Here is a 22434-nt window from a genome sequence, read left to right as displayed (position 1 = left end):
TTTTTTGAAATACTAATTTCATATTCTATCAGTAGAAAATGTTGCCATGTCAGTAAAATTGTAAAGGAGCATGAATTCACTTTATACATTTACCTGTTATGACTCATTTGGAAAAAGTTTTTGTAATATATATATATATATATGTATATATAGTTTTCATATGGTCATTTTAAAAAGCATAATATTTGCCTACCTTATGTTGGTGTTTTAATTTGTTATCACTTAATTGTATGGGTGTGCTCTAATGTGAGATATACTGTAGAGAAAAAAATTAAACCTGCATTTCTCTAAGCCAAGCTACGAATAAGGGCAAAGTTTTTATATGTTTATGTTGCTGTCATTCAGGTTGGTTATAAACAAAATGCTGGCATGAGGTGCTTAACGTCTGGCAAAAAAAAAAATGTTGGCAAGTTTGCTCTTTAGCCATGGCTATTTTATAAGCTGATACTTGTGCCTTAATAGTAAGAGGAATGTAATATGAAGAGCAGATTAGAATACCCTAGTCTGTGTGCCTGACTCACTTTCTCTGTATGTGTCTCTCTAGTTTTCTCTCTTTGTGTTTCTTTCTGTCTCTGTCTGTCAGTCAGTCTGTCTGTGTGTCTGTATGACTCACTCTCTCTTTATGTGTCTATTTTTTCTCTCTGTGTGTCTTTGTTTCTCCTTTTCTCTGTCTTTATGTCTGTCTGTCTGTCTGTTTCTTGTTCTCACTCTCTCTCTCTCTCTCACACACACACATACACACACACACACACACACACACACACACTCACACACACAGACACACACACACACACACAGACACACACACACACAGTTACTTACTTTTTCCCTTTATAGGAATCAATAATGGCCACTTTGCTTATGTTGTCCTTTCCATTGTATACTTTATAAACTCCATCTACAGTGTTATTGTACTGAAAAACACAAATCAAAATTACTGTGGATCTACTTCTATCTACTTTAATGTCACAACACGTATGACTAACATACTTTTACATTTTTTTTCAGATTGGGTCATTCAGAATCATTTTTTAAAAATAATTTGTGATATATAACACAACATGACTTTTATATTTTGAACGTAAAGGATTTTAATGTTACAGTATAAAGATTGGCTACAAATAAGCATTACATGCTCACACAAAACACAAGAAAGTAAGTGACAGCGGCTGGGAGGTGCCATCAACCAGATGGAATGTTGCTCATTGTTCCCATTATGCTCATGTAAGAACCCTCTGAGCTAAACTTACAAGATTTCTACAGATTCCTAAATATACTCTAACTTCTTGAATCATTAGTAGTGGTTAGTAAAATGAACAAGAATGCGCAGACATCATTTAAATTATCTTAGCCAGAGAAAGAGCTGTGATGATTTAGTTGAACGAGTAATTGACTCTAATTCCTTCAGGCTTTTCTGTTAGTGTTAAACTAATATACACCTGAGTAATCTGAAACATTAGCAATAAGGAACAGGAAAACCTAAGCAGTATTGCTATCCAGTGTCCTACTATACAATGATCAACACAGAGATTTGGGTTAGTCATTTTGTTCTCATCCCGTTGGGAAGCCAAAACTTAAAGATGAAACTAAATATAGCAAGAAGTCGACATCCTCTTAACCACCAAACAGCCATTCTGTGCAGGTGACTGGCAAACCTCACTAAGAGAAGCTTACTGAATATCTTAAGTGAAAATTTACAATATTTAAATGAAACTTTAATAAAATTATAACTCTAGGAAATGAGGAAAGATATGATTAATACATTTAATTTTTAATACAAAGACATATTAAATTTGGTTCTTTAGAAAAAATTAACAGTAAATACAACATGCAAATATTTATCTATTTACAAATAATTGTTCAATAAGAAGAAAATATAATTAATTTTTAAATCAAAATTCAGTCAAGCATATTAAGTAATCTTTTACTACAAAACTAAGAGCATGTAAAATTTGAACTTTAAAAATAATGAATTATATGTTCTCAGAATAACTAGTAAGACTAATATGCAAAATCATAAGTATTTTCCATTAAGATTTTATTTACGTACTTAAAAATATAGCAAACATTTATATTTGGTACTTACAGGATAAAACACACCAACTGTGGTATTTATAGGATATGGAACCAAACTCAAGAATGGATCAGTGTAACCCCACAAGAGTTCTTTCAGAGATCTTGTTTGGAACATAGAAGACTTGGACTTTTTGATAAGGGAGTTGAGCACAACTTGAACAAATGAATTCTGGTAGATATGTGGTGCAGCCTACAAAAACAATCACTATCTGAGAAATCAAAATATTATATTTCTTAAATACATAAATTAAATATAGCAAATGAGTTCAATTAAAATCAAAATAAACCTTGAAAATCTGCCAAATCCTGCCTAGTCTAAAATGATAATTTGTTCCATTATTTTAATCCCTTATAGGAATGCATTTTTAAAGAGGTGATTTTTAAATGGTACTAATTAATCAATCAGTTAAGCCAATTGATTATGCTGATTGGATCATCTCTCCAGATGGCAAAATATCATCAAACAGTTTCTTTTGAAGTGGTAAATCAACTAAATCCAAATGATGAGGGTACTTAGGAGATTAAGTGTGACATGCTCTAAAATGGTCCATATAATGTCTGCTATCTACTTACTGCCACAGCCAGATTGAGAACTGTGAAGTTGTCATCCTCTGTTCCAACAGACAGTGAAGGCTCAAAGATGGCTCCATTGGGCTGTACAAAAGAGACAGTGCTGTCCAAGGGGTCCTGAGTTATATTTTCCTTGGCTAAGTAACGAACTCTGAAACAGACAGAAGTCAACAAAATGGGGGGTGGTGTTCAAAATCTTGTATAACTAATGTCTCAATTTATTCAACAAATACTATTTGAACCCAGAACAAATCACAATTTATACTAACAGAATTTCCTGGTAAACAATGAACTATTGTGGCATTGTTAAGCCTGGAATAAGAAAGCAGAATAAAATGAACTGAGTTAAAAATAGACCCTGGGCTTTGGGTTAATATAAGTGGAATGGGTTGGAAACTCATTTTGGTAGTACTTCCATGTGGTGGTCTAAGTGAATGTAAGTGTATATAAAAAAAAACTAAAAGTAGTCAGTTTAAAATACTGAAGGTTATGATAATGTGGTTTGAGAAATGCAAGTGTTTTTCAATGAAGTGTTGTTTAAAGACTGAGAGAAAAACACTTTGTGGGAATAAAAGTCACACAGTGAGATTTCAGACATACATGGACTATATAGATAAATGGCAGTTTCTATCCTGATCAGAAAGTATGAATATTTATTCAATGTCGTACTACTCAGCTATTAAAAATGGGTTCATGAAATTGATAAACAAATGGGTGGAACTTGAAGTTATCATCCTGAGTGTTGTAACCCAGTTACAAAAGAACACTCATGGTATGCACTCACTTATAAGCAGATGCCAGCCCCCTAGCCGCCGAAAAAAGCTCAGAATACCCAAGAAACCATCCACAGAACTTATGAAGCTCAAAAAGAAGGAAGACCAGAAGGTGGATGCCTCCGTGCTTCTTAGAAGGAAGATAAAAACAGGGGAGCAAATACAAGGTCAAATAGAGGAACAGGGATTGAAGAAAAGATCTGCAGAGACTGCCTCACCTGGAGAACCATCCAGTATACAGCCACCTAACCCAAGCACTATTGCTGATGCCAAGAAGTGTTTACTGACAGGAACCAGATATGAATGTCTCCTCAGAGGCTCTCCCACAGTGGTATGGATGCAGATAAGGAGGCTTGTAGCTAAACATCAGACTGAACAGGAGGACCCCAATGAAAATGCTACAGTAAGGACTAAAAGATATGAAAGATTTGGAACCTCACGGGAAGAACAACATCATTAATGAGCCAAGGCACTGAGGTGGAGGGGGTGATATGGAGAGGGAGCACCCTCATGGAAGCAAGTTCAGGGAGGATGTGGAGGGTAGGGTATGACATTTGAAATGTAAATACAGAGAATATCCAAAAAATAAAATTGAAAAAAGAAGACTACACCTCTCCAAATGTGTAGTCTATCCAGCCTTCCTGTTGTCCAGTACAATAATGAAGCCACCATTAAGCAAGCAAGAGTCATTTCCAGTTTAAAGAGATCCAGATCTAACTCTATTTCTTCCTTTTACATATTGAGTTCTTGGTTCCAATCTCTTAACTTTGACTCTTGTAACAGTTTTCATGACCGTGTTAAAAGGTGATTATTTCAAAGAAAAGCATTTTGTTGGTGAATTTGTCATTTAAAGTCAGTACAAAGTAGACATTACAATGAAATCATTCACTCACTACTATTCTATTATTGGTTATCAATTACAGAAACTGAGTTATTACTATAGTATTGAAAAATTCTGAGCCTACAAGTTTGATAGGAACTTTTGAATTCATATCAAATATAGATTAGGGGTCCCCATAAACATGATGAGTTTGGGGTACGTTCACTATTTTCTTAAGTTTTTGGTATGTTTTAGCTTATCCTTGAATCAAGTAGTTCAAGCTAGCTGGTCTCAAATTTGCTATGGACCAATTTTCCAAGTGCAGTAATTACAAAGGTGGGCCAGCATACCTAGCTCTCACTTCTTCATAAAGTGGTCATACTATTTAAAACATGCTCATGGTCTAAAACACAAGAACAGTATTTAAATGGATACTGTAAAAAGCTTTATAATTTATTCTCTGTTGAGTGAGATCCTTAAGCAACCTAGCAAACCTGAAACAACCCAAGGCACCGAATTATTAGTAATGCCTTTTGTGTAAAATATCTATTTTAAAATTCAGGTACCTATTAATACTGATTCAAGTAAGGCTACAGCAATTTCAGAGACGTCAATGCACGGACAACAAAGTGAAACAAAAGGTAAATAACTTGGATTCATTTTTTTTTTTTTTTCTAAATGGCATTTACAACTTCAAGCCAGTAGATGGCACTCGGTAAGAGAAAACAAAGTCAGTAAAACATGCCCCATCTTAGGAAACAACTTTGGAAAGAGCATAATCACTCAATTAAAAAAAAAAAAAAAAAAAACCCAAGAAACCAAAACCAAACTAAACAGACAGACAAAAAAGATGCCTTCGGATATATTGGTTAACAGGGAAATAGCCTTCCACACATGGTTACATGATGGCTTCAGCACTATTCTTGCCAAGGAAAACATAAATTTTAAAATGTAAGATATCTAGAAGGAACTACAGCAATCAGAACTGGTATAGACTGATATATATATATATATATATATTAAACCACATAATTTTATGCTTCGATCATGTCTTACACTGTATTATTTTAACAGTCACTGGCCAAATCAACCAGTTCTGTTTTAGGGGGCATAATTTTCTACAGCTTCAATTTAAAATGAATTCAGAGTGTCACCAATGGCATGTCATGCTCACACCTAACACAGAATACTCTTAATATAGTGAAATTTTTAAAAATCTCTTAAAACTTATTCTCTTTTCTACTCTTTGAGGCACCTAGGCAAGCTAAAGAAATTCCAGTTTGATGATCTCATGGGACAAACATATTTCATCAACCACAGTTTGAAATTGCCATACAAAGCTAAGCTTGCTGTCTGTAAATTGTACCAATTAATACTATTCCTTCCCAGCCTTCTCTGTTACCTTAACAAGCAAAACAAATATATCTACTTTATGCTCTTTTAGTTCTATACAGAAATAGGCCATAAGTTGTAGAGATAAATTATATATATATATATATATATATATATATATATATATATATATGTGTGTGTGTGTGTGTGTGTGTGTGTGTGTGTGTGTGTGGTATATATACAACATGGGGTATACACACACATATGCTTTACAGGAGAATATAACGATGCCTAAACTAGGCTTAATTGCTATGTTTATACTTTGTTGTAGCTTCAAAAATTTCCTTAAAAGCAAAAGTTATTACCCTTAAAAACCAGAATATAAACTAGAGAATCAATATCCTTAAATGAGAGAGAGAGAGAGAGAGAGAGAGAGAGAGAGAGAGAGAGAGAGAGAGAGAGAGAAAGGATTCTTGAATTCTAAGTAGTATTCTAAGAACTAGTCTTTTCTACTCACCCTTGGTTATTTTTCTCATGTTATACTTTGTAGGCATATCTTTTAAATTGTATTTCTTAGGTCTTATAATGGATCACAGCTTTCATAGGTATAAACTATACCAATACATTTCTTCATATTTCTTAGAATATGATATCCACACAATATTATGCTAATAAGTATAATATCATAAAAACATTTTCCTTGAAGTTACAAAAAAGAGTCTTCTTTGGCAGAATTGTATATTGTTACAGGTATCTCAGTAAAGAGAAGACTTTTAAAACATGATAGTCTATAAATCATATATTGGTATAGCAGGCATAACCCTTACATCAACAATTACTATATCTTCATAATTTGGAATGTCAAATTTAATTCAGAAACATGCTTTGTAGAGGTTAAAATATACAATCCTATAATGTTCAAATCATACTGCAACTGTGGATTATAAAATTAATAAGGAATATAATAATCTGTGACATAAATTTATCATATTGAGTAAGAAGTTATATTTTGTCTTGAGAAAAAATAGCTACATGCATAAAGAATGATACAAAAGATTTAATTGTGTTCTCATAGGAAAATAAAGCTATTACTTATTCCTAGGTAGGATAATTTGTTTCAGTTGTCTTTGATTGTAAGACTGGAAAAGAATAGAGTCTACAATGTAAATGAAAAAATAACTGTATGTACAAATATGATTACCAGGCCCTATTTCTATGTGAATGTGAGCATTTCATGGTATCATTCTTCTTTCTTCTTGTTCTTCTTGTTCTTGTTCTTCTTCCTTCTCTTCATCCTTCTCCTCCTCCTCCTCTTCCTCCTCTTCCTTCTTCTCCTCTTCCTTCTCCTATATCTCCTCCTCCTCTTCCTCCTCCTCCTCCTTCTCCTCCTCCTCCTTCTCCTCTTCCTCCTCCTCCTCCTCCTCTTCCTCCTTCTCCTCTTCCTCCTCCTCCTTCTCCTCCTCCTCCTTCTCCTCTTCCTCCTCCTCCTCCTCCTTCTCCTCCTCCTCCTTCTCCTCTTCCTCCTCCTCCTCCTCCTCCTCCTCCTCCTTCTCCTCCTCCTTCTCCTCCTCCTCCTTCTCCTCTTCCTCCTCCTCCTCCTCCTCCTTCTCCTCCTCCTTCTCCTCCTCCTCCTTCTCCTCTTCCTAACCCTCACCATTCTTCTCTTTTTCTTATTCTGCTGCTCCTACTACTGTTTATTTTATGCTGCTTCTTCTTCCTTCTCTTCATCCTCCACCTCCTCCTGCTTCTCTTTCTGCTTTCTTTTTTTCCAATAAAAGGTTTTTCATGGTTATTTTTTTCTAGATGTATTTATTTAATGTTCAATTTATAACTTTATTAAATGAACTATTAGAATACTTAAAAGTATAGCAGAGTGAAACCTCAATACATAACTGACTTCAAACTTAGCAGGAACTACAACTGTGCAAGATCATTTTAGTTCTGTGGTTCTCAAAAATTAGTGCATATCAGATTCACACAGAGGAGTTTAAAATGCACAGGTAGAGTCTTTTTGATCTCCTTGATGTAGTGGTTGATGGGTGTTGCTATTGTTTCTGGCTTAGAAACCACACCAGGATAATCACAGAAGATACCTGTTTCCTTTCAAGACTTTCATCATGTATTCCTTAAACTTTTAGCATGGCAACTGGATAGTTTGAAAAGTGACTGAAGTGTCAAAGCATCCATACATTTTTGAGTAGAGGATCTATTTAGTAGTTTTAAAATGGTAATAAAATCTGTATTTCTTTTTCATCTAATGTATGGTAACATTTGGGTAGTACATATAGATACAATCTCAATCTATAGATTAAGATCCTTTACTTGTAGAGAAAACACTTTGGGTGGAAATTTTGTTGGCAAGAAAATAAGTACATTTCAATGCAATAGAATTTCTTAGGAGGAAGAGTTCTCAGAAACAAAGAACACTACTCTGTCTCAAGAGCTTACTCACCTGTATGTGTAAGGACCTCTCTGTTTAACCTTGATTTTGCTGCTGTTCTTTGCCACTTCATCTGGGTTTTGTACATCAAAGATCCAAAACTGTCTGTACACAGTGGTGCCTGTTTTAACCCAGTTTTTGAAAGCAATGGTTCCTTCTTCAAGGACAACTTCCTATGAAAAAGACAACAAGTTTGGTTTTTTTTTTTTTGTTGTTGTTGTTGTTGTTTTTTTTTTTTTTTTTTTTTTTAATGAACATGGAAACTTCTAGAACCTTTCCCTTTCGTTTGAATAAAAGGAACACCTTGTGAGAACTTGTGTAACATTGTCACACACTTGAAGAAGGAATGCAGTTCACAGAAAAGACAATTGGTTAATGTTTATGAAGAGAGCTGGTGTGTTAACGGTGAAACCACCCTTTTTGCTGTTAAAACAGACTTTCAAGTGAGCCTGTGGCAACATTCCCTTAGTCAACAGAACAGTAAGTTAAGCTAATTCTAAACATTATTGAACAAATGATTTTAAATGAAGATCATAAAACTCTTGAGAATGAATTACATAAATATGGATATTTCCTCTTTCGAATCCTGTTCAATATAACCTCTGGGAGTTAGGCTTGAGGATTGTTGGATTGTGTTTTTACAAATAATACGAGTCTTTGTTTACTCTTTGCATCACTAGTTTTCAAAGAGCAAAATTAAGAAGTGTAGTGGTGTGTGTGTGTGTGTGTGTGTGTGTGTGTGTGTGTTTGTGTATGTATGTGTGTGTGTTTGTGTATGTATGTGTGTGTGTGCATGTGCATGATACATTAGAAACCATGTATATCGGTGGTGCTGAAAATATGAAGCAAGAAAATATACAGCATCTGGACTGGAAGAACTTTTATTAGAAATTGCCTCCTGTTTAGGAGCTTTGGGACCAAGTAGAAAGCCACTAAACCCCTTAGGGTCCCTCTCCCTGTCTACAAAATAAGAGAGTTACCATAGATGCTCGCCCAACTTCTTTCTAGTGCTTTTATTCTCTGAACAGGAAGTCTGTGTAGTCATAGTAACTAGTGCAAACAAAAAGAGTTTATACCTTCCAATTAAGTAATTTGGGAAGAATGCCCATGTTCAAGAGTGTTCAAGGGGAAGAGGAAGAAACATTTTTCATAGAAAATTAACCTAAGGGCACCCATGAATATAGGAACAACATAACCTACTTTCTTCACTAGAAAATATCAGTTCACTGAAGGATAGGATCAGAGAAGGATATGGAGGAGTGGCATGGTTTTGGATGTTGAGTCTCCTTGAAAGCACATGGATAGAATAAGTGCAGCCTGAGCAAACAGTAGCACAGTCTTAAGTAATTTGCATTATTGAGCCTTACACCTTTTTGGTTTCTCTCACATATGCATACCCTGATCACCTTCTGGTTGCTACATGTGTAGTGAGCTTCCTCTCTTCAGAAAATAATATTGCTTAATGCTGGGAATAATGGAAGCCATGAGAGAAAAGCAAGGCAGCAGGTTAGGATGTGTTTGAAAATGCTGTAATACTGCAACCCATATACACAGGAACAGGAACTGATCATATGATGTTCAGATAGTTTTTGCTTTTCTATGATAATATCCTTTAAAATATATGCAGCCAAAATGCTTATTTTCATACTAGCCCAGTATTAGAGCAAAGTTACAAACCTGATTGTTCCCAGCATCCGTGAGACAGTATTTGTGAATACTAAAGCTGAAATCTGTTTTGATTTATGTCACAAGACTTATGGATCTACAGGTCATTAAAATTTCAAGGCCCAACATAAATAGTTACTTTTTATCTTGTGTTACTCAAAATACAACATTGTTTCAGTTCTTAGTGAAAATAAGTCAGCATACTCTTATAAGATCAGAAATGATTTCGGCCATTCTTTTTTTTTCTATTTACTTGGAATTTATTTCCCTTTACTTCTTTAAAAGACAAAGTTTAAAAACAGAAAATGGTATTTTTCCAAATGCTTCAGGTAGGCAAGAAACTTTAGATAAAAATGACATTTGGTAACATAAAGAAAAATCAACATATTTTGTATCTTCATTGGTTTTTTTTGTTGAAAAACTATATACTTTTGTTCTTTGATCAGAGAAGCTAGTAGACTGTTAGGGTGGGGCAGCTATCACTCAAAGACTGAGGTTTGCACACTAACTTTGACAGTATGTGGGTGAATACTCTTTTATTATAATGGCAAAGCCAAGTGTGTGTGTCTCCTTCATATAATAGTCATTCTGCCATTCATCTTGTACTCCTCAAAACATAATACACGTTACTATCAGACAACAAAGAGAGGAGACTAGTACACTGTAACACCCACATTCTATATCAGTTGACATAGTAAATTACATAAGGAAAGCATGTATCTCTAAACACTGATTGGTGGAAATATGTAGCTGTTAATTGGCACAATCTTTCTGCTTTTCAAATTTAAAAGCTCTAAAAATCTCTGGATTCTCTGAGATCTCAAACTGAGATCAAACTCTAATGACAAGAATTTATTGTAATCAAGTGCTGATCGTGGCCAGAGAACATACTGAATGTTTGTCCTGTCATGTACCCACCTCCAACTGCCTTCTTACTATCTCACTTTCATGCACATAGACATGCCCTATAGAGAAGCTTGCCTTTGCCGTGGATGGTGGGTGTAGAGACTTTAGCTAAGAAAGCATAGAGAATAAATTAATACTCCTTGTTGGCTCAGCATTGAATAAGGCATCTAAATAATCCCCTTTAAGCTTCATGGAACAGACCCCACCCAAAAAGGGCTTGAAGAAATATAGGGGCTTGAGGAAGGAAAGGGATGTGGTGACATGCTGTGGCTGGTATGGCTGTTTTGCTCACAGACTCATCAGAGTTGTTAGTACCTGAGTGTGATGTGTAGGAGGTTGGACACAGAAGATTTAATTAGGGATAGGAAGAGGGGCACTGAACCCACCTGTCCTCATGTAAACACCACTAATTAAACTCATCCATTCTGTCACAATAAAGAAATCAGGAAGAAGTCATGCTTGAAGAGAAAAGATATCACTGAAAGGGCCAAAGAGGGTCATGAAGAGTGAATATCACTGAAATATATTCTATGTGTGTAGGAAAATATCACAGAAAAACTCATTGGTATGTACAATTAATATAAGCTAATGAAAGTTCCTACATTTGTGAGCTATAACTTTAACATAAAAGAGAAATCATATTATTGGTTAAAGTTGTATTAAAAAGAACCAATGGCTTTATTGTTAGGTTTTAACCCATTAAATTAGGATATAATCATTTAAAGTATGGATTGAAGTTCATTGAACTATATTGGAGCATTAAAATTTAATGTGTCAGAGATTCAGAAATTATTCTTTTGGGATTTACATAAGAACTTAATATGAAGAACTGTCATTCAGTTGAGACGTGAACAACATGATAATAACGTGGGAAAGAAAAAGAAACCTAGATGTATTGAATTATGTTTCAAAAGCATTGTGAGCCAAAATGGTATGCCCTTGCATGTGGTATCCTGAGGTCTGTCTCAATTGTCATTTTTTTGGGATCCTTCAACTCCACAGCCCTTTTTGAGGAAAAGTAACCCATTGGGCCAGAGTTCAGGTTAGGCTGCTGGCTAGAACACCATGGGAATTCATCTGTCTCTGTTTCTGCATGACTGAGATGCCAAAGATGAGCTACCATGGCAGCACTTCACATGGGTTCTGGGGTTAGAGCTCAGTTCTTCCCACCTGTGTTCCCAGTATATCACTAACTGGTTCATCTGCACAAGTCCTAATCATTGTTTCTTTAACATTTATCAGCCATGAAACATTTTATTTGATCCTCTTTTAATACGTGTTTTCCTCCAAAATTACATTCTTTCTCTCCTCCTTCTTCATATCAAAACAGAAACAAAAGCATAAAACCCAAACAAAAACAAACAAACAAACAAACAAACAAAACCCTTCTTTTAGGTTCTTATTTCTCCTTGTCTCTGACTATGCACAAATAATTATACAACACAGACCTGCCTTTTCCTTTGGACATTTAACTCCTAGAAGACAGTGTGATGGTCTAGGCTTATCTAATTTCCCAGCAATGATCAAATCTCACTGAACTCTGATCTTTGAGTACAGAGTGATTCTTGTATCAAGCCACTTGCCAAATAAATATCTACACTTTTATTTCTTCAAATATGCATTTCCATCATCAAGACAACTAGACATCTTATGATAAATCCATATGTATTCCTCTCTTCCCTGGTTTAATCCCTCTATCTAAAATATAAATGTATCTATATATTAATAACTTTTCCTTAAGCTTCCCCACTTCAGGCCTTCTGCTATATAAGGGACCTATAAACAAAGACATTTCTATTCTATAAAAACTACGTTTAAATCTCTTAATGATTTCTGAGGCAATGCTTATTCTCCTATAGCTTTTGTATCTTCACTTTGCAACCACATTCATTTGAGGGTCAGACTGTTCAAGGTTATATCATTTAACCTCTAATCCTTCCTGTTGACTGAGACATTATTGATTTAATATCTTGAGATTGATGAAATAATCTCACTGGTTCACTTATGATAATTAAATGATTTTTTCCATGGGAAGATCTTAATTATACTGCAGTCTATTCATGGCGCTGATCTCTAAATGCATGTTTCCTTTCATCTTACTGAAAATAATACATCAACTATGGTTACTCTATCACCAATTTGTTGTTCTTCTACATAGTGTTCAAAGCTTCTCAAATCCATGTACACTTTGCTTTATGCCCACCTCTTGTTTATTCTAGTAACCCTGTCAACTTATTTATCTACCTTTTAATACTTTACAGTATAACTTGATCATGTTTTTTTCTCCCCTAACATCAACTCCGCCTAGATCCTACTCTTCTATCCACCACCCAGCCCACCCAATTTCTTTCATTGATTTATTTATTCATTCATTTTATCTCTCCCTCAAATGAAAATCAAAGCACAGAAACAAAACAAAACAAAGCAAATAAAACAAATAAACCAGAAAACCTTAACCAAATCAAAGCAAAGAAAACGTGCACAATAAAACATGGTGTCCACTTTATATAGGCCAACTACTTCTTAGTCTTGCATATGACCTGTCCTGGTGTGTAGCTTAAATATCTCCAACTGATGCTGCATTGAAGTAAAATGACTTTTTCCTTCCCCTGCAGGTATCACCATATAGAGGTTCTTGGTTAAGGGGTGGGAATTGGTGTCCCCTCCTCTTCTATCTGCTGGCTTTTTGTCTAATTTGAACTTCTGCAGGTCTTTTGTGCCTGGTCAGATTCTCTGTGAGTTCATACATTCATCTGTTGTACCTGAAGACAGTGCTTTCTCTGTGTCAACCACCTGACTTTACAATCTTTTTCCATGTAGCTCCTTAGCCTGTCCCTCTTCACTGCATTTAGTTGTAGCCCACAGCTTTTCTCAAACATTAATTAGTCTTATGGGCTTCTCAAATTATATTCTTCTTCAAAATCAATCAAAATTTTAATGTCTTCATAAATATTTATGAATACTCTCATTTTTTCTTCCTATACAACATCTATTTTTTCATATTATACAAAATTTAATTCTATACTCTCAAAGGTTTGTCCATTTTTTTCCATAAGACATACATTTTCTTAGATATCTCTTAAATCTTTTGATTTATTTTGCTCCCAATTATTAATGCTACAAAATTGCACATTGATATAATTGGATGTCTAAAACTCTCATTTTATAACGTCTCATTGTGAGCTCAGATAAAATTATTAAAGATTTAATTTAGACTGCTGCTGGCACTCACATACTCCTGAAGGTATATATAAACAAATTTTGTTGCCTGAAGAAAAGACTAGCTGATCATTACCCAGTTCTTGTTAGTTTATAATATTGTATCCTGGAAGACTGTGGAATGTTTGTTCAAAGGCTAGTTCCAGTCTATGGGTTAACAGAGACAATAATCTATGATGATCTGCATGGAAACCACAAAGTAAAAAAAAAAAAAAAAAAAGCCCTGTAGAAATGGCAGTTCCATCCCCCCAGCCCCTCCCTCAACCCTGGTCAAGCAGGCCTCTTTTTATCAACTCCGATACTTCTTTGTAATTCTAAATCAATAATACAGCCTAGAAAGATAATACTACCAAAAATTGAGTTAAATATTATATATGCATATATATATTTAAGTATATGTATTAGTATGTATATTTCAAACAGTTAATTCACAATATAACATTTTTTTATTAAAGACAAACATTTGTAGAAATGTAAGTGATAACTGTATAATTATTGAACAATATATTGTGTCTTTATAGGAATTCCTACCTTTAATACTCTGCACAGAAAGATGACTGGTAAATAGTTCAATGAGAGGGAATATTTTACCTTAAATCCTCAGCATTTATAATGAAACAAGGAAAATAAAAAAGCAGTAACTTCTATTTGTGAATAACTACATTATTTGAGGGTTTTTTAAATATTCATTCTATCAAGCCAGTGCTCCCATGAATTCAAATAATGCTTGCTTATATCTTGAGGAAGGCAATGTAGCCACAAAAGAACAAGTAGATAAGAGACTGAACATAACTGGCAATAACAAAAGTTTCACTGCAGATTAATAAAACAAATCTACATCTCTGGTTCTCCTCTCTGCCATATAGTCACTGTCTGCCTGGGTTTCTAGAATCAAAAATAATTTGGCAAGTAAGGTTAGTGCTCCTGCATAGCTGATACCTTTTCAAATGGACATGGGTACCTATGTGCAGGACAGAACCCCTTTCTCTACCCTTCACTTTGTTCTGGGTAGACTTCATTCATTTGTAATCACCATTTCCAAACTGCTAAATTTCCTTCAGGACCACAGCAGATAGGCATCCCTTGATATATCTTCAGTTCACTAAAAGCTCTTTGAATTTGAAGCTCATTACAATAAACCAAGGTGGGAGATGATTTTATACATATCCTTATATTTAAATTGTTCCAACTTGAATTTAAGATCCAATTAATTGATGTATGCCAAAATATGTCCTACAGAACATGTTTCCTGAATGTTTCACAAAGCCAAATTCTAAAGTGAGTAAACAGAGACTATTTATTAGAAATGACTATTACAGCCATTTAAATGAGCTGATTCTTTAGAGCTTCTCATTAATTAACACTTTTTAACATGAAAACACACACATATAAATATATGCACTTTTTGTGGTTAACTAAAAAAAACAACTACTTTTATAAACATATTCTTACAAAATACTTATTTGCATATTTCTACTTAAAAGCATGCCAGTATACTCCAAAAAAAAAAAAAAAAAAAAAAAAAAAAAAAAAAAAAAAGGAAAATTATTTCTACTAAACCACATGACTATATAATCTGCAGTTTTATCAAAATTTGATATATTTAAGTTAGGCAATGTATTAGAGTCCATTTTATATCATACTCATAGAGTGTCTTTGTGTTCATTTTGCATTACATTATAATGTTTCCCACATGCTTGCTTTATCTTGTGAGGTTACAATAATTCACAATCACCCTTCTTACTCAAAGCATAAAATTACCAGGCAACATAAAACAAGCGAGCACCCAGAACAATAACACAATGGCAACAAGAGACACCGTAGAATAAGTAAATGGTACAACAGATTCTCCCAGTCATCTTTACCCTTTTGATTGTCTTCTGAATAAGCATGTCTCCGACCGGCATGAGTATGCCTCCAAACACTGCCAGCACAGCACCAATAACAGCTCCAGCAATGAGCCCACAGTTCCGATCGCAGCCCATTCTTCCCGTAAAGCAGAATCAAGGTAGAGCACTTATTTCTTGCCAACTCCCAGGTACAGTTACAATGTTTTCTATGTGGCCTGGTTCTCCTATTAGAAAGAAGTCATAAAAAAGAAGCTTAAATATCAGCACAACAAGATCAAAGTACAAGGACATCATGCTACTGATACAGATGATTTGCCAACTAACAACATACAAATCTTGTTTGTTTCACCATGCTAATTTTCTAGGTCCTACTCCTTCTTGTTGTTCATAAAAACCCACCAGAAGCAGAAGTAATTTCAGAGCGAATGCTTGGTTTTTGAAAAACGTTTCTGCTTTGTATTTTCATCCCGGGGTGATTAACATACTATAATCTTATCTAAGGAGAGCCATATAAACTTATTCTCCTGGGTTTTTTTTTTTTTTTTTTTTAATACCTTCACTCACTATCTAGTTTCTCCAGCCAAACAGAACCCTTAATGTTCTGTAAGAAATTCTCCTGCAAAACAAATGTGGCTGGACTGATATGTCTTGACTACTAACCCATGATGGTAGTGGTAACATACCTAATTCATGCATAAACAGCAGTGTATGAGTTTTGTGAGATATAATCCGTTGAGACTCAAAAGTATCAACTCTTCAAATCATTTGTATACTACCTATCAAAAGAAAAATGCAGAGGAAAAATACATGATTCCAAAATTAATACTAGCGCTTTCTTTAATGTAATCATAGCATTAATGAAAATTCCATTTCTTTTCAAACTCTTATGTTCATTCCTGAAATTTTCCCATACAGTGTGGAAGGCATTCAAGGAACGTTAAAAGTATATGGTTTCTAATTTTATTATCAGTGATTTTGACAAAACATAGGTTAAAGAATTTGAAGATACAGCTATAATACACACACACACACACACACACACACACACACACACACACACACTGACTCACACACATGATTTTCCTTATTTGTAAAGATTGTTTTTTACATATCCAACCATAGCAGCATTAATTTTTTCTCATGTAGAGTCATGACAATGCTCTTAAATATGGTGGTATTATATTATTAATTCCATGTAGGCAATTTAACTTGTGATATCTTATTTTGTGTGGCTATTACATAACAATGGGAGGAAGAAATTACAGAACTACTGGCTCCTGCTGCAACAAAACTAATAAAATAGTGTCCATTTTTTCAATACTTGAAGAGGAAATTGGGCTCCAGTGATAGTTTTATGCTGGTGTTTTACCCTTCATGGTGTGGTGTATACCTGTGATTTGTACTTTAGAACAGTTTTGTGTTACATCAAAATGCCCATGACCAAGGGGACCACAGATGTCCACAGAAATGAGAAAAGGCACACACAGAGCATGTGTAAAATACTCCGTGTACAGCCATCAGCCTTTCTCAAAAATGGAGGAGCACAAACACTCCAGACCATTTTCTGGCAACTATACTCTGTCTGCAGTCCCTGGGTTTGCCTTTACTTAGTAGGCCCTACTCCCTTCATGCAATTAGAAGGTCTGAGACTTTTCTTTTCTTTTTACAGCTTTATTGAAAAAAAAAAACAGATATACATGTACAGATTTTTAAAGGCATTTTTGTATAGAACTATATGAATATATTTTTGTCAGTACTTGATTTTTTTAAAGGTTTGATAGTATGCATTGAAATATTACTAGTTACAATAAGCATAAATTACATGTAAAACAAAACATAACATGGAAATAGTCAAAGTTTTTGGTGTGTGTAGATTAAACATGATGATTTTTAAATACCAAAAATTGTCACAAGGCAAGAAACAACTCATAGACCATATGAAGCTCAAAAAAAGAAAGGCCAAAAGTGGAAACCTCAGCCCTTTTTAGAAAATGAGTGTATAGCACCCTCTCTGAGTGGGGTACACTTAGACCTTAAATTGTTAATAACTCAAGAGCTGAGACTTTTCTCAAAGCAATCTTTCAAGCACCCACAGGACTGGTGGGGAGGCTGGAGTTCTGTCAGCTGTAAAGGAAGAATCATACCTGTGAGGTAGAAATGAAAGCACAGAGATCCAGCAGCCAGCAAAATAATCAAAGGTTGGAGATGATAAAAAACCTGACCTTTCTGCCTCCTTCTAAGAGGAAATAAAGAAATACCCAGTCTCTCTATATCTTGACTTTTTCTAATGTTTCAAAATCAGATCTAAATTGAAAATTAAATTTCCTATGTAAGAAGCAGAAATGATATTCACCCATTTTTTTGGTCATATTCTAAGCTGTTGCCTGGGAGACCAAAATGTATGGCATCTGTGAATAAACAGCAAGGTGATAACCCAGAGACCTTTGTTCCTGACATACTTCATATTTGCCTATCACTTCTTAGGAAAGTTTAAGTGAACCTCTTTAACAAAAAATGGCCCATGATCTGGGAAAGGAAATTCTCTGTGTTATAGAAGTTTGGTAAATATAAATTAATTGGATCTAAGTAAAAGCACACGATGAGTTACTTCATTTTGAAAGTCATTTAATTTCCCAATGAACATCATTAAAATTTTTTATTTGGGTCAGGGAGATGGCACATTACATAAGTACAATTGGTGCCAAGTCTAATGTATTGATTGGCATCTAGAAGGCAGAAATAGAGAATTAAAGCCTAAAAGGTTTACACACCACACCACACACACACACACACACACACACACACACACACACACATATTAATATTAATTACCAATTAATATTAACAAATGCTACAAATTATTTAGTAAAATCATTTACAATTCTGACAAGTAGAGTATAAAGTGACATTAAAATTCTCAACTAGATGTGCACATATTAGCCTGTTGTTTAAGTGTATGTTACCAGAAATAAGAATTGTGGTATGCTGCTTACAGATTCTTTTTTCTTATACCTATGCATGACAGCAAAGATTTTCTACAAGAGATGGAAAGTGATAACAGTATCTACTGGAGCATCCAAGAAACCTAACCTGCTCTCCATTGCCAAGAACAAATGGGACATGTACACCAAAATGGTAAGCAGCACACAGAGGTGATTATGATATCTGAGTTATGTCTACTTCAGACAGAAATGAGAACATACACATGTCCCACTGAGGCTGGGTCAGACTTCTTAGGAAACAAGAGTGTCAAGAAATATATCCAGTTAGATTATGATGTTAAGCCTTAATATAAGCCTTTATGGAACATTCCTTCAACCATGTGCTGATATTTGACAGGGTAGAAGTTACCCTTTCTATGGGTTCAAATTTTTCATGATTGATTCATTATTATTGCATCATGCCATAATAAAGTTTCTGAGCTTGCCCTAAAAGTGCGAAAGACTCCCCCCCTTTTAAAATTAGAGTTCAGTGATTATCCCTTAGTCTCTTACCATTATGAAAAAGGGGGATCTTATTGTGTGATAATGTTTTTTTCCCTCATATTACATGGCATAATACTGAAGGTGTCTCATTTAGTGAGGCCATAAATGCTCAGGTTAGCACATTTCAGCTTGGCCAAATGTACTTACCTTCAGAGAAATATTTGGTCTTCTTAACTACTTTCTGTCACTTTAGCTATTGAGGATTACAACATTTTGATCTGAGATGATTAAACTTTCTCAATTGCATAGCTGTTCATGTTTTATATTAAGACATTTTATTTTCTAAATTTATATTAATTTTGCTACTACTAATTCTATAGTACAGATATTATTTGCTTAAAGCACTGAAAGTTTGAAGGCAAAGAATAATCAGAGCCAGAGAACTATTTGGATTATCTAAAGAAAAAGAGGGACTAGAATAGCATGGCTATAAATCTGTCAGCCACTGTCTTCTAGTCAGTGTATAAAATACATATAGATTTGCTTTTCAGAACTTCAGAGTAAATTCTATATTTTTAATGTCTTTCATTATCATCATCATCATCATCATCATCATCATTATTGTTATTTTTCTGGTGTTGTCACATTGGCAAAGCACTCTTATTACAGAATTTGGAACACAGGGTCTTTCCACTACATGGGAAACCTAGTAGAACCCAATAGATTGGCCATAGCTTGAGATAGGATGAACTATAAGCAGCCTCCCTGGTAAATAGGCCAAACAGTAGAGGAAATTCCCAGGAGGAATCTCTAATTATTCCCACATGAGTTTAAAACTGTTCTCCCTCAGAAACGCCACCTAGAAAAGACAAGGCCCACAGGCAACAGATTCTAAGATGAGAACAGTGAATATGTTTCAGAATCTGACTGGGGCATGAATTCTATCATTTCCTCATTCTACCAACAGCTAAAAAGTATTGCTCTACATATAAAGCTCCTTCCATTTCTTAACATAAGAGACCAGCTCATGGAACTGTGTCTAAATTGCTACTTTTTCATATTGTATCTTCATTACCTAAGAAAAGAGCAGCACTTACCCATGATGACCTAATGTGGAAATACAAGAGGGGTAATTTAATAAATAACAGGTTGGATATGAGTACAGGACATTACATCATTTTCACACATTTATTCTCCATCCTGTATATTAGTATTTACAAAGCCATTATTCTATAAGATAACATATACATTTAAGCCTAGATTAATAGAAAGGTATAAATGTAATTTTTATTTGCCAGATATAATTGTCATCTCAGAGGCCTACTGCTAAATAAGCTTACCCTTTCTTGCTCTTTCTGAATTCTGCCTGGCTGGTTCAACTCAGCTTGTCTGGCGCAAACTCTTTTCAAGACTGACTAATTCAAACTGGCTTCTCTCAGCTTCTAGCTGAATTGCTTAGCCTCAAACTAACTTTGGCAATCTGTTCTAATCTTCTGTCTCTTGTCATTCTTTGGCTTCTTTGGTCTTTACCTACAACCTGTCTCTTTAAAACTATTCTAGTAAAACTGATTCTGAACTCCATGAACTGAACTGTCAAGAACTTTCCACTGCAGGGCCTCTCAACTCATTGACTCAACTCAACTGATTGACTAGAACTCAGAGGTTCTGCATGCCTCTGTATCCTGAGGGCTGGGATGAAAGGCATGTACCTAAGTGCCTGGACCTAAGCTTTTCTTCACACAGAACTTGCTCTATCACTGGCTGAACTTGAACTACTTGAACCCAAAAGAGCTCCTGGGATTAAAGATGCCGTATGAAGCTCAAAAAGAAGGAAGGCCAAAATGAGGGTGCCTCGGTCCTTCTTAGAAGGGAAAACAAAACAATCATGAGAGGAAATACAAGGTAAAATAGAGATGCAGGATTGAAGAAAAGATCATTCAGAGACTGCCTCACCTTGGAATCCACCAAGGAGCAACCAAAACCCAAGCACTATTGCTGATGCCAAGAAGTACTTACTGGCAGAAACCAGATAAAGATGCTCCCTCAGGGGCTCTGCCAGAGTCATAGAGATACAACTGAGCATTCTTACAGCTAACCAGTGGACTGAACATAGGAACACCAATGAAGGTGCTAAAGAAAGGACTGAAGAAGCTGAAAGGGGTTGCAACCTCATGCAAAAAACATTATCAACCAACCAAATTCTCAACAACTCCCATGAACTAAAACACCAACCACTGAGCACACATTGAGAGACCTATTGCCCAGGTACATATATAGCTGAAGATAGCAGTGTCTGGTATCAATCAGTGTGAGAATTTCAAGGCAGTGTGGTGGAGAGTGTGATTAGGAGCAAGTGCACCTTCTTGAAGACAAGTGGAGGGGGAGGGGCATGGGAGCAGGGTAGGGGAAGGGGATAACATTTTAAATGTAAATACAGAGAGTATCTAATAAAAACAAACAAGCAAACAAACAAAGACATGTCTGCATTCTAGCCAGATCACACAAACCTAAGAGGACTTCTGATATGGATCTCTTACTAGAGCAGCCATTTTGCTGAATTAGAATTTCTCTACAGGAATGTGTTCAGTTATCTGGTAGTATTTGATCATGCTAAAACAAAAGGCCTAGGGCCAAACTTTATAAAATTATGTGTAGAAACAGAACTCTCTGGTTAAGTAGCACATATGCTTCAGTGTTAAGTACAAGTTCAGAGAAGCTCTAAAAAGTAGAAGGTGAGAATTATGGTGTTGCTTTTAGCTGTGCCTCACAGGAGCTTGAAACCATCACTTTAGAATTCAAAGGTTCAGCAGAAAGCGTATAAATATCTTGATAAGGTGACATCCACATCCTCATCCAATTCAAGTCATCAGAACCTTCTGTCTTATTCATATGGCCATTTGCATCCTAATAGATTATATGTGGGTTACATTTACAGCAAATAATAAATAAATCAGTAAACTGGTATTTGTAGTGTCAATGAATTATTTCACTTAATTAAACTTATCAGCTTACAATAAAAAACTTGTCTTAGGGATAACCGTATGTAATTAATAAAGAGATTTATTCCACATATAATACCAAAAATCCTTCAAAGGTAAGCATGTCTTTTAGAGGCTTAACTTGGAATTACTATAGGTTTGAATTTATTCCCTTTGACATATTGGCTTAAACTTAACAGGAAATTTTCATTAGCAAACAACAAACTCCAAGAACATCTAATGGATGCTCTAAGTAGTATCACCTGCTTTACTAAGTCTGAGAATCAATTTTTATAACTTCTTGAAACTGAGTCCCTAAATTGTTAACATTGAGTAGACTTGGGAATGAATTGGATTCTGCCTGATTCAACCTTAGAAAT

General features: G+C 35.0%; 1 protein-coding gene across 6 annotated transcripts in view; it reads right to left on the bottom strand.

The window, feature by feature from the left end:
• Positions 1 to 22434, bottom strand: part of CD36 (CD36 molecule (CD36 blood group)) — a 91076-nt gene that overhangs the window by 15618 nt on the left and 53024 nt on the right. For 5 of the 6 annotated variants that reach the window (XM_080936564.1, XM_080936562.1, XM_080936563.1 and 2 more), the window contains 6 exons: positions 16335 to 16427; positions 15667 to 15875; positions 8024 to 8184; positions 2650 to 2797; positions 2087 to 2266; positions 823 to 914 (listed from right to left, as the gene is read on the bottom strand). In XM_080936564.1, the coding sequence (XP_080792690.1) occupies positions 823 to 914; positions 2087 to 2266; positions 2650 to 2797; positions 8024 to 8184; positions 15667 to 15786 (701 nt within the window). In that variant the 5' untranslated portion in view covers positions 15787 to 15875; positions 16335 to 16427. The remainder of the gene's footprint in view (positions 1 to 822; positions 915 to 2086; positions 2267 to 2649; positions 2798 to 8023; positions 8185 to 15666; positions 15876 to 16334; positions 16428 to 22434) is intronic. The other variant, XM_080936565.1, reaches the window with a different exon arrangement.

This window comes from Micromys minutus (assembly GCF_963924665.1).
Source record: "Micromys minutus genome assembly, chromosome: 23".
Lineage (NCBI taxonomy): Eukaryota > Metazoa > Chordata > Mammalia > Rodentia > Muridae > Micromys > Micromys minutus.
The sequence above is the reverse complement of the archived record's forward strand: the minus strand, read 5'-3'. Positions and strand labels throughout refer to the sequence as shown.